The sequence below is a fragment of the Panthera onca genome, chromosome A1 (genome assembly GCF_046562875.1).
Source record: "Panthera onca isolate mPanOnc1 chromosome A1, mPanOnc1 haplotype 2, whole genome shotgun sequence".
NCBI lineage: Eukaryota > Metazoa > Chordata > Mammalia > Carnivora > Felidae > Panthera > Panthera onca.
In genome coordinates, this window is record NC_138339.1 from 238717975 (window position 1) to 238732740 (window position 14766).

Sequence of the window (14766 nt, forward strand, 5' to 3'; positions counted from 1 at the left end):
GCCTACTATATGTCAGGCACTATGCTAATTGTTTAGTTTCACACAATTCTTAAAAAAGGTCACTTACTGCACTTTGGTTCGCTTTACCCTTTTGTAATGAAATAAAAGGTACTTTGTTACTCAAGCAGTGTAAACCTTGTTCGTTCCCTTTTTCAACTTCAAGTTGTAGAGACGTCAAATACAAGACACAACCTGATCTTCAATGGAGAAAATAATGCCTTTCTGTTGCAGTGACATTAAAACACACACACACACGCCTCAAAAGTATGGCTTACTTATAACTAGGAAGAACAAATACAGATTTCAACAGAGTAAATTTAACAAACACTGAAATGCATCGGACTTTCTGCGTAGCCCCAGGAAGCCGACCAGCACCAAAAGGCGTGTTATAGGAAAGTAGACGTCAGCTCAAAACAACCCCCCTCGTCCAAACAACTTTTCTAACAGTTAAAGCTGGTTTGAATACTGAAATAGCTGCTTCAGGAAGGACTGCCTGCCTGGAATAAAGGAGATGAAGGCACTGGAGGGAAAGTCGGATCCCTATACACTCGAAAGAACCTGTCAACATGGATTCCAAAATTAGCATTACTGTGATGAATTCCTTACACCCGACAAAACAGGCGGCAATGAGTTCTTTCTGAATTCAAGAAGTCTGGCGGTCAAGGTTAGGGCTCCTGCCTTTTCTCTCTCCAGCCTGATACAGCCCTTGGGAAGAGCTCGCAGTGATCTGCCGGCTAAAGACATTCGGACGGGCCTCCTGCGGGACCTCCATTAAGAGAGTGAACCGTTCTATCCTGGAATGCTCCTTTTTATCGCAAGGAGGGACAGAGACTCGGGGCGCCGAGGACAGTGATGTTCTGAAAGGAGGCGCACTCTCGGGAGAGGAAATGGGGAGAGCGGTTCCGAGTGAGGTCCTACCCAGCGTGGAGCGTGGACAGGGAAGGAGGGGCCGGGGTGCACACGGTGAGGGTCAGAGAACAGAGAGCGGAGCGGCGTCCAGGGCAGTGCCCGGGGACCGGGCGGGGTGTGTTCGCCGCGGAGGGAACCGAGCGGGTCACGGGCACGAGGGCCGAAGCGGCCGAGAGGCCGGGGCGCCGCACAGCACGCATGCGCGGGTCCGGAGCCCCCGGGGGCCCGCCCCGCGCGGCCGTCGCCGCCCGGGCCAACCGCCCCGGCCTCGCCCGGTACGGGACGGCGGGCGCCCCCCCGCCCTAACGAGGCGGCCCGCCTCACGCTCTTCTGCTTCCCACGGCCCCAAGCCCGGCGGCCAGGTCAGGCCCGCGGGGGCCGCGACGCCGGCGTCAACCGCGGCTGCGACGGCCTCTGGGAGCGCGTGAGGCTCCGGGGTCGCTGCGGCGATTGGCCGGCCGCGGCGCCCGCTCCCATAATGCAGCGCATGGCGCGTCATTGAAGAGAGACCATGATGGCGGCGGCGCTGGGGCCCCCAGAAGTGATCGCTCAGCTGGAGAACGCGGCCAAAGTTCTGATGGTGAGTACACCGCGACCCCCGTACCCCAGCATCTGCGGGCCTCTGGCTGGCCTTGCCGTGCCAGGCCTTCCCGCCCGCTGGGCCGGCGACCGGCCAGGGCCTCCCGGGAGCCCTGGAAGTGGAGGTGGCGGTGGCGTGGCGCAGGATTCTCCAGCCTACTTTCCTCTTGCCTTCGTTCCCCCCGCCTCCCGGGGCTGTCCTCATCGCCCAGGTGTCTGGCACCCCAGCCGGGCGACGGAACACGGTGCCGTAGGAAAGAGGGTTTCCTGTGCCACGGTCTTCACCGTACGCCCTGCCCCGCAGACCGGGTCGAGAGCGAGGCGCGGGGAGCGAGGTCCGGGTCATGCCCGCAGGGCTGTGGTCGGGGGCAGGGTGGGCGCCGCTGGGGAGTTGGTGCCACAAAGGAAGGGATAGCCCAGCCCAGGTGCTCTTAGCAACGCTGGTTTCCTCCGAGCCTTCGGGTCCTCAAGCTCTCTCTCTGACCTGCCACCTCTGGGGTAACCGCAGCCGCCAGCACGTGGGAGGACGGGGAGGGAGGGAGGGGAATCTTTGGGACCAAGGTCATTGGGGCAAAACTTTATTAAGTACCAAGCTCCCTGTGGGTCGCACATTAAAGGAGAGCTGAATCTAAGGTGCTCGTTGACTTCGTTCTTACACTGTACAGTGAACAGTTTCATGAGTAGGTTATTTACCCAGGGCGTTTGAGGAGGCTGAGTAAAGGGATTTAAAGAAAATAATCCACGCAGGGAGTAGAAGTAAGGATAAACCATATTCAGTTACTCGTAAACTGCGTATGCATTTTTTGGCTCGGCTTTGTTTTTGTAAGTTTTGATCTCCGCGTTTGTAGATGTTTGTTGGAAGTTAGAGGCTCAGTAAATTGCCTGAATTGATCCAGCCTTTCCAAGAATCTAATACAGCCAGCTTCGTTATTTTTTTGAACATTTTTCCTTTTGGTTCAGTGCTTGGATTATGTGTTCGAACATCGCATTTAAAAGTGTTTGAACTAATTCTAGCATCGTTTCTAGTTGGATTTATAAAGTTTTGTTTTCACACGCAACACCCGATAGCTCATGAAATTTACCTAACGAAATTGAGAAGTCTAATGAAAGGAGGATATATTTGCTTCATTATGAGCAAAGCTAAGTGAATCTTTTAGTCACAGAACTGAGGAAAGTTTTCAGACTCTTGCAAGTTAAGTCCAGAAAAAAACTAGCTAGTATTCCCCCTTAATACAAGGTTCTTAAAATCCCTGACATGGTGTTTCCTGAAACATCTGAAAAAATTTCTAAGAGCCAGGGACTCTGTTTTTATTAGGCTCTGGAAGGAGTATGTGACCCCAAAAAGCATTGCTTTAGTTCTTACATTGATAAGATAAAATTAGTGTCTTTCATCACTGGCCTGAATATTAATTAGCATTTGTGTTTGCTAGTACCTTCCCTCTTCCTTGGCAAAGCTAGTTTTATCATCTGTAACAGTAGCTGAGAAGAATAGTAATAAGTACTGTTTATTGAGTGCATACTACATGCCAGATACTGTGTTTGATGCTTTACATACTCTATTAATCCTGGCAACAGCTTTACAGGGTTGAGAGAAAGTTTAAGTGGCACAGGTTACATAATTACTAAGTTGATGATTTAGGTTCAGAACTCAGATCTGTCTGGCTCTAAAGTTGGGGCTGTTTCCACTCTATCTCACCACTTCTTATGTATGTTGTGTAGATATCCGTTTACATACTTTTTAATGTTTCCAGAGTAAAGTACTGAAAAAAAAGTTATTAAAATTAGGAAATTTGTTTTTGGAAGCTTCCACTTACTATTCACAAATGTGTAAGTAACAATTATGGCGTTATTTCTCAACATGAAAACTGTATTCCAGTTTATTACTAGTAATAACAGTTCACTTTATTAAGTGCTTACTGTGTGCGAGGCACGATGCCAAGCGCTCTATGTACGTTAACTTTAATCATTACTATGAGGTGGTTATTATTACTTTCATTTTCCTTTTATAGATTAAGAGACTCGAACATGGAGATGCTAAGTAATTTACCCAAATTTGCGAGGAAAGTGGTAGAGTGGGAACTTCAACTCAAGTCTGTCTGTTACCAGTTTGTGGTTCTTAACCTAAAGGGAAGTGGGACTAGAAAGCTAATATATTAATTCATTTGGGAATAGTTAAGATTGTTAAATCCTCAACTGTTAAGCATGAAGGTACCTTTTAAAAGGGTGAATGGTTTTAGCATTTATCCGTCTGAAGAAATATTGCTTATAGGAAATTGCTATATATTTTAGTTGTTACTATGTTTTGGGATTCCAAGTAATTAGTGATGTCTTTCACAATCACTTTGCTTAGTTTTTTCATTTGGTAGTCCATAGATTTCTTTTATGAAAATTGGCATCGAATTTTAGTATGCGGAAGAATCTCAAGACCTCTTTATTTAGTACACAGGTCTTAGAGAGTCCACAATGGCTATCAGAAGGAAATTAAAACAAATTTTTTGATGCAAACATACGTTTTTGGTAATAGAGTTTATAGATTTTTATCAGCTTTTCTAAGGAAGTAGAGACCCTGAGCAATAAGCACCTAGTCTAAGCATTCTCCCTTCCATTCTACAGATGGGGAAACTGAGGTTCAAAGAGGTAGAAGTGACTTGCCAAAGGTAGGTCACAGAACAAATTAGTGATAAGAGTGATTCAGAACCTAGATCCCTCCTGTTTCAGAACTTAAATTTTTTTTTTACTCAACCATGTTGCTTCTTAAAGTCAACGTATTTATAATACCGTAAATGTTACATTTTATTGCTTGATGGGAAATTTTGAAATGTGTTTTTGGATATTGCAGTTGCTTCTTTGTAAACATCTATATTCAGTCCTATTTAGGTTATTGGATAAGCTGCCAAATCGTGTATTAGACCTTTAGAGTGAAAAATATATTCATCGATCTTATAGATCTCACCATAAAGAGTGATTTTCCTGTGTCTCAAACAGTGATAGGGAGCATTTTCTGTAGATTCTTGTAAATCCTGCTTAATCTTCTGATTCAAGCGAGGTTACTTGCTAGAAAATAAATGTGAAGGTGAACAAACTAGAGTGAGGATGGACTTTTGTAGGTTAGTAACTGTGCAGGTGAATATTCTGAAAACATTGTGCAAATGGAAAGTTATGTAAGTAGGTGCTGAACATTTCTTCCCCAAAAAAGATTTCGGTTACCAGCTTTTTGTTTAAGATACCCAACCCTGAATTTTTGAGAGGATACTAAATGCATACTAGAGTAAGTAATGTGGATCATACTTCTGTGCTAATAACATTCTTATCAGTAAGAGTCTTATCTCTGACTGCATGAATTTAGCAGGTTACATCACAGACCTGAAAATGTGATGTTGTAGACACATTTTCTGTTATTTAAAATTATAACAGCAGTACTGGAACATATTATTTTAAAATATAGCAACCGCACACAAATACGTGGAATAACGAGTCTCTCTCTTCTTCCTTTCCCCACTCTCAGTCTGCCTCCTTAAGCAATCCATATTAAATTTGAGTATACCTTTTTTCCTGTGCTTTTATAATACCCATTATATAGTTTTTCCTTTTTTATGTTAATGAGAATGCTATAAATATTCTTAATTTTAGAAATCTTGGCGATGCCTTCTGAATAGTAAAAAATTCAAGCTGCACAGAAGGGTGTATAGGGGAACGTAAAAGTTCCCTAAGCTCCTGTTCCATCTCTTCAGACAGTTCTGTTTCTTGGGTGCATATATTAGAAATCTCTGAGCATAGGGACACCTGGGTGGCTCAGTCGGTTGGGCGCCCGACTTCGGCTCAGGTCATGATCTCGCAGTTGGTGGTTCGAGTCCCGCATCGGGCTCTGGGCTGACAGCTCAGAGCCTGGAGCCTGCTTCAGATTCTGTGTCTCCCTCTCTCTCTGCTCCTACCCCGATCACGCTCTGTATCTCTCTCTCCAAAATAAATAAACATTAAAAAAATTTTTAAAAATAATCTCTAGGCATATAAGAGAGTATGTCATGTTTATTTTTTATTTTATTTTTTTGTTTCTTTTTCAACATGTAAATATTTATTTGTGGGTAATCATAAATCAATGGGACCAGCACAAGACTAACACAGCCTCTATAATGCTGATAGCAATTTTACGTTTGTAGATGCATCCGGCACGCAGGATGTGTAGAACTGGTAGGCCCCAGGGTTAACAGAATCACATCTAAACCTTGTAGCTAGGACCAAGGGGTGACAGGGACCATGTTCTGAGGCTGCATAACTCTCCCCTCCCACCTCTCCCCAAAGAAGGACACATATCATTTTTTAAATGTATTTTTAAAAAACGGATTGGGGTGCCTGGGGGGTGCAGTTGGTTGAGCGTCCAACTCTTGTTTTCGGCTCAGGTCATGATCTCACGGTTCATGAGATTGAGCCCTGTGTTGGGTTCTGTGCTGACAGTGAATCCTGCTTGGGGTTCTCTCTCTCTTTCCCTCTCTCTCTCTCTCTCTGTGCCCCTCTATGCTCATGCGTGCATTAGTGCGCTCTCTCTCAAAATAAAAAAAGTATTTTTTTTTACATCAGTGAAAATTGTACAATCCATATGTTCCTGTGCTTTTCTTTGTTCACTTCATTGTAAATGAATTTAAAAATTCTTTTTAATTGTAAATGAATTTTAAAGAAAGTTTGTTTCCATTTTGTGTGTGCGCATGAACAGATATAAAATGTAGGGTGTGTTTTGATTTTAGAGACATCCTAATGGAAAATGTATTCTTTTAATATTAATATCACATTCATTTGAATAATAAACCCAAAGAGTGCTTTATTTGTTTATATTCTTGAATTTCCTTGGTTTTGTTTTCCTGGCTCACTTGAGCTCTTGGGGATTGCCCTTCGCGAGTCTGCATAGCACTGACATAAGAAAGTATGGAGTACATATGTTAACATACTTCATAGAAAAATAATTTACTGTATTTTTTTTAAACCAAAATGGATTTAATAAATATAAATGCAGCTTTCATTAGAGATTCATGACTGGTTTTCATGGTTTTTATTGTGGTGGAATCTAGTTACTATTTTGAAAGCATCTACAAAATTGTAGTGTGATACCAAAAATTCTTATCTGATTCTCACATCAATCCTGTGAAGGAAATAGAAGAGATATGAAGCTTAATAAAGAAAATCTGAGATTCAGAGATGGTAAGTGATTTGCCTGTGGTCACAGAGCTACTCTGGATCTGGAATTAAGTCTCTGGCCACTCACCCATTCTGGAGCATTTCTTCAGTATGTGTTTGCTAGGCACAATGCTCTGTGTGCTAAGGAGATAGGAGAAAGACCTGTGTAGAAAGGAGAGTATAGTCTAATGAGGGAGAAAGGCAAAACTATCAGTAGCTGATAAGTAACGTAATGAAAGGCTAAAGTAGTGCTCTGTGAGAGTACAGAGGAGGGACAGCTGTCTCAGATTGAGGTGGGGACCTTGGGAAGGGCTCTTGGAACAGGTAATCCTTAAGCTGAGTTGTCAATGGCCGACAGTTTGGAAGTTTCCAGTTGGATAGTGGTATCTCAGGTAAGGGGATACACCTGCATGAAGGTCTGAGAGAACCAAATGCCGAACTTCGGCAATATTTGAACATTTGTTTAACAGTTGGTATTTCCTGAGCCCATCCTATGTATAAGGTACAGCGCTTTTATTGTTTTCTGATCAGTGATGCACATGTCCTAAATTTAAGAATTTTGATTGTAGCATTTACTTGTTTTTATTGGAAAGATGCTTTATATTGAGTAAGCATTTTTATTTATTTCAGTTTTGTCTGCTGTGGCACTAGATATTAGAATACTGGCACTAGTATAATTCTTTTTTTATATTAAATATAATTTATTGTCAAATTGGTTTCCGTACAAAACCCAGTGCTCATCCCATCACCCACTAATATAATGCTTTTTTTTAAAAAAAACTCGTTAGTGGGGAATTTTTATTTAAAATTCAATTAAATGTGTATTTTGCACTTGGATTTGTGTTAAACTCCACTAATTGGAACATAGCCAGTGATCTGGAGAAATGTGAAAAGACCTTTGAAATCATAGATACCCCAAAGGCAGTTGATAAAGTTTAACAGTATTTTATGTAAAACTTAATAAACTAGGAATTGGGGAAAATACAATAAAAATAGTGGTGATATTCTTTTTTTTAGAGGTGTTTTTTTTTTTTTTTTATGTTTATTTTTTGACAGAGAGACAGAGTGCAAGCTGGGGAGGGGCAGAGAGAGAGGGACACACAGAATTCGAAGCAGTCTAACTGCTCATGAACCGTGAGATTATGACCTGAGCAGAAGTTGGACGCTTAACTGACTGAGCCACCCACGCGCCCCATGTATGCTAAACTTTTAAGAATGGCTGTCTAGAGAATGGGATTGAAAGTGGCAAGAGTCCTTTCTGTTTCCATATAGGTTGAATTTTTTACAATATAACACATTGGATCACATATAATTAATGTCATTCTGATAAGATTGAATATTGATGTGTTTTAAAATCTGTGACTGCCTTCTTGACTGTTCATTTTTTATCTCAAAGAAAACTAAAAGCTGTATCATGGCTCAAGCTGAATAAAAATTAATTTATAAGTCAGGCCATCCTATTTCTGCAGATGTGTTTAATGGGTGCTAGTTAAGCATAATCTTGCTACCAAATAAAATTGGGCTTTGAAACACAAGTTCGGCCATATTTCGTTCTTTCTCATTGCCAGGTAGTACTCCATTGTGTATATAAACCACAATTTCTTTATCCATTCATCAGTTGATGGACATTTAGGCTCTTTTCATAATTTGGCTATTGTTGAGAGTGCTGCTATAAACACTGGGGTACAAGTGCCCCAACGTGGATGGAACTGGAGAGTGTGATGCTAAGTGAAATAAGCCATACAGAAAAAGACAGATACCATATGGTTTCACTCTTATGTGGATCCTGAGAAACATAACAGAAACCCATGGGGGAGGGGAAGGAAAAAAAAAAAAGAGGTTAGAGTGGGAGAGAGCCAAAGCATAAGAGACTGTTAAAAACTGAGAACAAACTGAGGGTTGATGGGGGGTGGGAGGGAGGGCAGGGTGGGGGATGGGTATTGAGGAGGGCACCTTTTGGGAGGAGCCCTGGGTGTTGTATGGAAACCAATTTGACAATAAATGTCATATATTGAAAAAAATAAAATAAAAAAAAAAGAAACACAAGTTCGGAAATAAAATCATTAAGAATTTCAGGACGGTGACAGCTGAGTGTCGCATTAAGCCAGGGGCCCTGTTGAGGGTTGGACCCTGTGAGACTGCACAGGTCACACATCCAGGAAGCTGGCCTTTGGCTATAGCATGCTGGGCTTCAGGCCATCACATTTGATACGCTCCTTCCAGGCCCTTACGTGTATGTCTTCTCTTGGCTTGGAACACCCTTCTCCTTTTTCTGCCTAGTTAACGTTTAATTCTTCAGATCTTAATGTAGTTGTTTATTTTATCAAAGTAGCCTGACCACTCTTAGGGTACATTATTTTTTCATAGCTTCATCCACTTTAGTGATATTTATTACACCTGCCATTTTATGCTATTTATTTGATTATACAATTGACTACTGGATTGTAAGCTTCACGAGGACAGGAGTTCCATTTGTTTTTGCTTATCATTGACCCATGGTTGTGTCTGAACCACATTGCCTGGCATATAGTGAGCATTTGGTAATAATTTATGGGCTGAAATAATATGAACAGACTGCTGTAGGGGAAGGCATATAACATAGTAGTAGGTTTCAGAGGCAGATTACCCAGGTTTGAATTGAGGTTTTATTAGTGCTTGCTCTTTGCAAGGCTCTGAGTAAGTTTTGTCTTTTCGGCTTCTTAGAAACCTTCTTCTGCTTTTTCTCTGCATCAGCCATACTAGCTCTCTTTCAGTCTTTGTCCTGTTCTTCATTCTGCCTCAGGACCTTTCATATATCTTTCCCTCTGCCTAGAATATTCTTCACTTTCATCTAAGCCTTCAGGTCTCTCCATGGTCACTTTGTCAGGAAGGCCTTCTTCAGCTTCCCTGAAAGGTGAGACTTATGTGTCCTACTCTTAGATAACTGTGTAGTTCTTTCATAACACCTAGCACATTTGAGATTTTACATTTATTTGTGTGATTAACAAATAAATGTTGGTCTCCTTTGCTAGACTCTAATATGTGTTAGCTTGTTTGCACATAGTATTTGCTCAGTAATACTTGTTGAAGGAAAAAAGTGTACAAATAAATGAGGAAGGGAGTACTTTGTGATGAGCCTAGGGAAGCAGGCAAGGGGCTGAGTTATCTTAAGGCCTTATTTGCCACAATAATTCAGCTTGAATGTCCCCAGTAGTGTGACTTGTCAGATCTGTGGTTCCATATGTGAAAATCTGACTGAGGGAAGCAATGTGAGGTAGGAAGACAAGTTAGGAGGCTGTTAAAATTGTGCAGCAAAGAGATGATGAGATTATAAGCAAAAAGCTGGGGGGGCGGTGGGGGACATTAATATTCTAGACAAGTCTTTAACGCCACAGTGACTCTTATGGTAAAGGAGAGTGAATATATATTTCGGGGAAGCTGGGAGTATCCTGCAATAGCTTATAGAAGCCCCAAATTTCTCACCTTTTTCCTTAGAAGTTAACAGAAATTTCATTGTGATTCATAATGTCTCTGTTTTAATATAAAATCATTTGACCTCACTCTGGATAAAATTAATAATGTTAGAAAGCTGGTCTGTCTTTATTCTGTGGTTTGTGGCTGGGCTAGAGGACTAATTAGATAACAGTAGTAGTGTGATAGTAAGCTACTTGGATGAGATACTAGAAAAGTCACCCTGTTGGTTTATTAGACACATGAGAAATTGTTGAAATTTAGAAATTGAGTATAACACAGCAGCTCTGGAGCCAGACTGTTTGGATTCTTCTTGGCTCTAACCTCCAAGTAGCTGTGCGACATCTGGCAAGTCAGTTATCCTCTGTGGATCTGTTTCTTCGTCTCTACGATAGAAAAATTGTAATATCTATCTGGTGCAGTTAATGTGAGAATTAAACGATTTCACTTACATTAAAAGGAAAGTGTTTAGGGTAGTGCCTGGCACATGTACTTTAATGTATCGGATAGCATTGCATCAAAGCACATGAGTCAAGGTAAGCTTGTGAGTCAGCACTCGGGAAATAGTTGTTCAGTTGATTAAGTTTCTTCTAGAGTAGTGCCGACAGAGCTTTCTGGGTTGAGGGAAACGTTTTGTATCTGCACTCTCCAGTACAGTAGCTGCTAGTGACATGTGGCCATTGAGCACTTGAAATGGGACTAGTGGCATGGAGGAGCTAAAATTTTAATTCATGTCAATAGCCACGTGTGGTGGATAGTGACCTCCATATTGGGCAGCACACGTCTAGCGCGTGGCCCTGTGTCTCTTTGCGTTCTTCTGATTGGTGAATACCGATTCCAGATTTCATGTAATTCTCATAGGTTCTGTCATCACTTCTGGTTATGGCATTGCCACTGTTAAAATGCAGTAGGTGCTGATGCTAGATGTCAGATGCTGTATCTTTAATAGGTTTTACCTTGTAATTCTGACCCTTGCTCTAGAATCATCAAAACAGATACTTTTGCAAACGTTGGTGGCACATAACATTGATGAAGAGAAGGTGACCACGTTCCTTCGCATCATAATTAAAACTGTTTTAGGTTTGTAAACGCTAATTAGAATGATCAAGACAGTGAAGTTTTCATCACCTTTGTACACACACCTGCCTTGTTACGCTTGCCCACTTAACAAACTCCATCAAGCAATTTTTTATGCAGACCTCGTTAAAGGGTAAGAATAAAAGAAGGTGTCACACATCCTCTGAGCAGAACAAGTTGATCCATGTTCTCATTACAGAGTATTGGTAACGAGGTGATTCTTGTGCAATGACTGACTGCGTGAGGATGCTCTCATTTCCTTCTTGTTCTTGGAAGTGTATAGTGCATTCATTGATTCTTGTGTTCTCTAGAAAACTGGGACAAGATTTCTCATCTTTGCCACTGGTGACATTTCGGGCCGGATAATTCTTGCTGTGGTCTGCCGTGTGCATCAGGTATTTTTAGCGGCATCCTGAACCCTGGTTCACTAGTTGCCAGCAGCACTTCCCCGTTGTGACGACAAAAGTGTCTCTAGACATTGCCAGACATCCCCTGGGGGACCAACAGTGCCTCAGTTGAGAACCAGTGATCTGGAACATTGTCATCTATAGACACAGGGTCCGAGATTTTTTTTTAAGTTTATATGTTTATTTTGAGAGTGCATACAAAGGGGCAGGGAGGGCAGAGAGAGAGAGAGAGGGAGAGACAGAGAGAGAGAGAGAGAGAGAGAGAGAGAGAGAGAGAATCCCAAGCAGGCTCTGCACCGTCAGCACAGAGTGTGATGTGGGGCTTGGTCCTGTGAACCCTGAGATCATGACCTGAGCCGAGATCAAGTCCAGACGTTTAACCGACTGAGCCACCCAGGTGCTTCGGAGATTACGTTTATATGATCAGTTTTATCATCATTAATAGCGTCTGTCCATTAGAATTTTCTGCAGTGATAGGATTTTCTATATCTGTGTTGTCTAACGTGATAACCATTAGTAACACTTGGCTATTAAACACTAGAAATGTGGCCAGTGCACCTGAGGAATTAAATTTTTAATTTAATTTAAACTAATTTAAACAACTAAATGTGGCCAGTGGCTCCTGTGTTGTGTACATCTAGAGTGCTGTTCTTTTGTCTTTGTGCATCATCTTCTGATTCACCTCATAATTGTGTCTTGTCAGTTTTCTTCTCTTTCTCATTATGGGAGGAAAAGAAAGAATTCTGAAATCTCAGCACTATTCAACAAAACCTAAAATAAAATAAAGACTATTAAAATGGTGTTTCCAGGTTTCTTTTATACCTTTCTTGAAAGGTCATGCTTTACTCTGAGCAAGGTAGTAAAAAAAAAAAAAAGAAAGAAAAAGAGGCTAATATAATAGTGTTGATTTATTTTGCTATTGCATTACTTTTCTAGGCGATTTAATCATTTCTTACTTTTAAATTTTGTTCTTATTTTAGCCTTAACATAGTTGGGAATAATTGATGAGTTCTGATGACATAGTCCTTAGAATGGTGAAATGACAAAATATTTCAAGATATTTAAAAATATGATTGCTGGGGCGCCTGGGTGGCTCAGTCGGTTAAGCGTCCGACTTCGGCTCAGGTCATGATCTCGCATCTTGTGATTCAAGCCCCACGTTGGGCTCTGTGCTGACAGCTCAGAGCGTAAAGCCTGCTTCGGATTCTGTGTCCCCCTCCCTCTTTTCCCCTCCCCTGCTCTCTTTCTCTCTCTCAAAAATAAACAAACATTAAAAAAAAAGTAATAAAAATAAGATGGCTAAGATCCCATTATGAATCTTAGAAAAGGGTCTAGTAGGTTCATAAGTGACTTCAAATTAGAATGAGTTTTATTCTAATTTTTAAAAAGGAAATTTTCTATTTATTCTTTGAAATACCTCTAAGAGGGGCGCCTGGGTGGCTCCATCAGTTAAGCTTCCGACTCGTGATTTCAGCTAGGTCATGATCTCACAGTTTGTAAATTTGAGCCCTGCATGGAGCTCTGTGCTGACAGTGTGGAGCCCGCTTGGGATTCTGTCACTCCCTCTCTCCCTGCCTCTCTCCCACTCACACAGACTCTCTCTGTCTCTTTCAAAATAAATAAACTAAAAAAAAAAAATTTTTTTTTAATACCGCTAAGAAGAAACAAAAATTACAAAATAGCAAGCATTACAAATAGTTCTTAAAAAACAAACAAACCAAAAACTTGCTTATTAGGGGCTCCTGAGTGGCTCCATAGGTTAAGCCTCCAGCTCTTTTTTTTTTTTTTTTTTTAATTTTTTGTAAGTGGTTATTTATTTTTGAGAGAGAGAGACAGAGTGTAAGCGGGGGAGGGGAAGAGAAAGAGGGAGACACAGGAAGCAGGTTCTAGGCTCTGAGCTGTCAGCACAGGGCCTGACGTGGGGCTCGAACCCACAAACCGTTAGGTCCCGACCCGAGCTGAAGTCAGATGCTTAACACTTAACTGGCTGAGCCACCCAGGGACCCAACTCTTGAGGTCAGCTCAGATCAGGATGTCACTGTTTGTGAGATCCGGTCCTGCATCGGGCCCTGCACTGGCAGCACGGGGCCTGCTTGGGACTCTTTCTCTCCCTCTCTCTCCGCCCCTCTCCCGCCCTCTCGCGGTCTTTTTAAAAAAAAAAAAAAAAAAAAAATTTTAATAAAAAATAATTTAAAAAGAACGTTCTTTAAACAAAAAAATGAGTCCACAGGACCCTGATGGTATACCTACACTTGCGGATAGTTTAAGGGAATGCGTTTCTTGCCTCCACATTAGTGTGATGTTCGTTAGGGTTTTTTGTGAATTCTTTTTATCTGGTTACGGAAGTTTCCACTTATTCCTACTTTGTGAAAAGCTTAGCCATGGATCTTATTAAACATGTTTCTGCATTTTTTGTGATGACATAGCTTTCTCTTTTAATATGTTAATGTGGTAAAAGACGTCAGTTTTCCAATGTTAACCCAGATTTGTAGTCCTGGGATAAACTAACTTGGTCACAGTGTACATTATTATTTTTATTTTTTTAAAATTCCATTGTTGTATTTAGTATGTGAACTCTCAAGATTTTTCCATCTCTGTTCATGGGTAAGGTTTGCCTGTAAGTTTCACGTTGTTCTCATCTGATTTTGGTATCTGCATATTTATGATGATATGCTAACTAAAATGGGTCAAAGAGTGTTCTGTCTTTTGTATTCTCTGGACATTTGTGTTGTAGGATTGGAATGATTTATTCCCTGCTGTTTGGTAAAATCATCTGGATCAGGAACTTAAAGGAAAAACTATTTTAAACTGATTTGATTTATTTAATAGTTGCAGGACTGTTCAAGTTTTCTATTCTTTTTTTTTTTTTTTTTTTAATGTTTACTTATTCTCAAGAGAGAGAGACAGAAAGAGACAGAGTGTGAGTGGGGGAGGGCCACAGAATCGGAAGCAGGCTCCAGGCTCTGAGCTGTCAGCACAGAGCCCAATGCGGGCTCAAACTCACGAACTGTGAGGTCATTGTCTGAGCCGAAGTCAGACGCTTAACTGACTGAGCCACCAGGTGCCCCTCAAGTTTTCTGTTCTCAAGTTCGTTTTGTTATATTTTTCTAGGAATTTGTCCATATCACATATGTTTTTATGTTTATCACTATACAGTTTGTTATTTTTTCACTATCTC

At 41.4% G+C, this 14766-nt stretch overlaps 1 protein-coding gene across 3 annotated transcripts in view; it reads left to right on the top strand.

The window, feature by feature from the left end:
- The first annotated feature begins 1077 nt into the window (after positions 1–1077).
- XPO4 (exportin 4) overlaps positions 1078–14766 on the top strand; it is a 118806-nt gene continuing 105117 nt past the window's right edge. Inside the window, exons 1-2 of one of the 3 annotated variants that reach the window (XM_060637557.3) lie at positions 1226–1489; positions 4102–4145. Coding sequence is in view for 2 of the 3 variants with exons in the window: in XM_078447630.2 (XP_078303756.1) it covers positions 1421–1489 (69 nt within the window). In the remaining variant the exon portion in view is untranslated. Of the gene's footprint in view, positions 1490–4101; positions 4146–14766 lie in introns of all 3 variants that reach the window. The other 2 variants (XM_078447630.2, XM_060637554.3) reach the window with 2 other exon arrangements.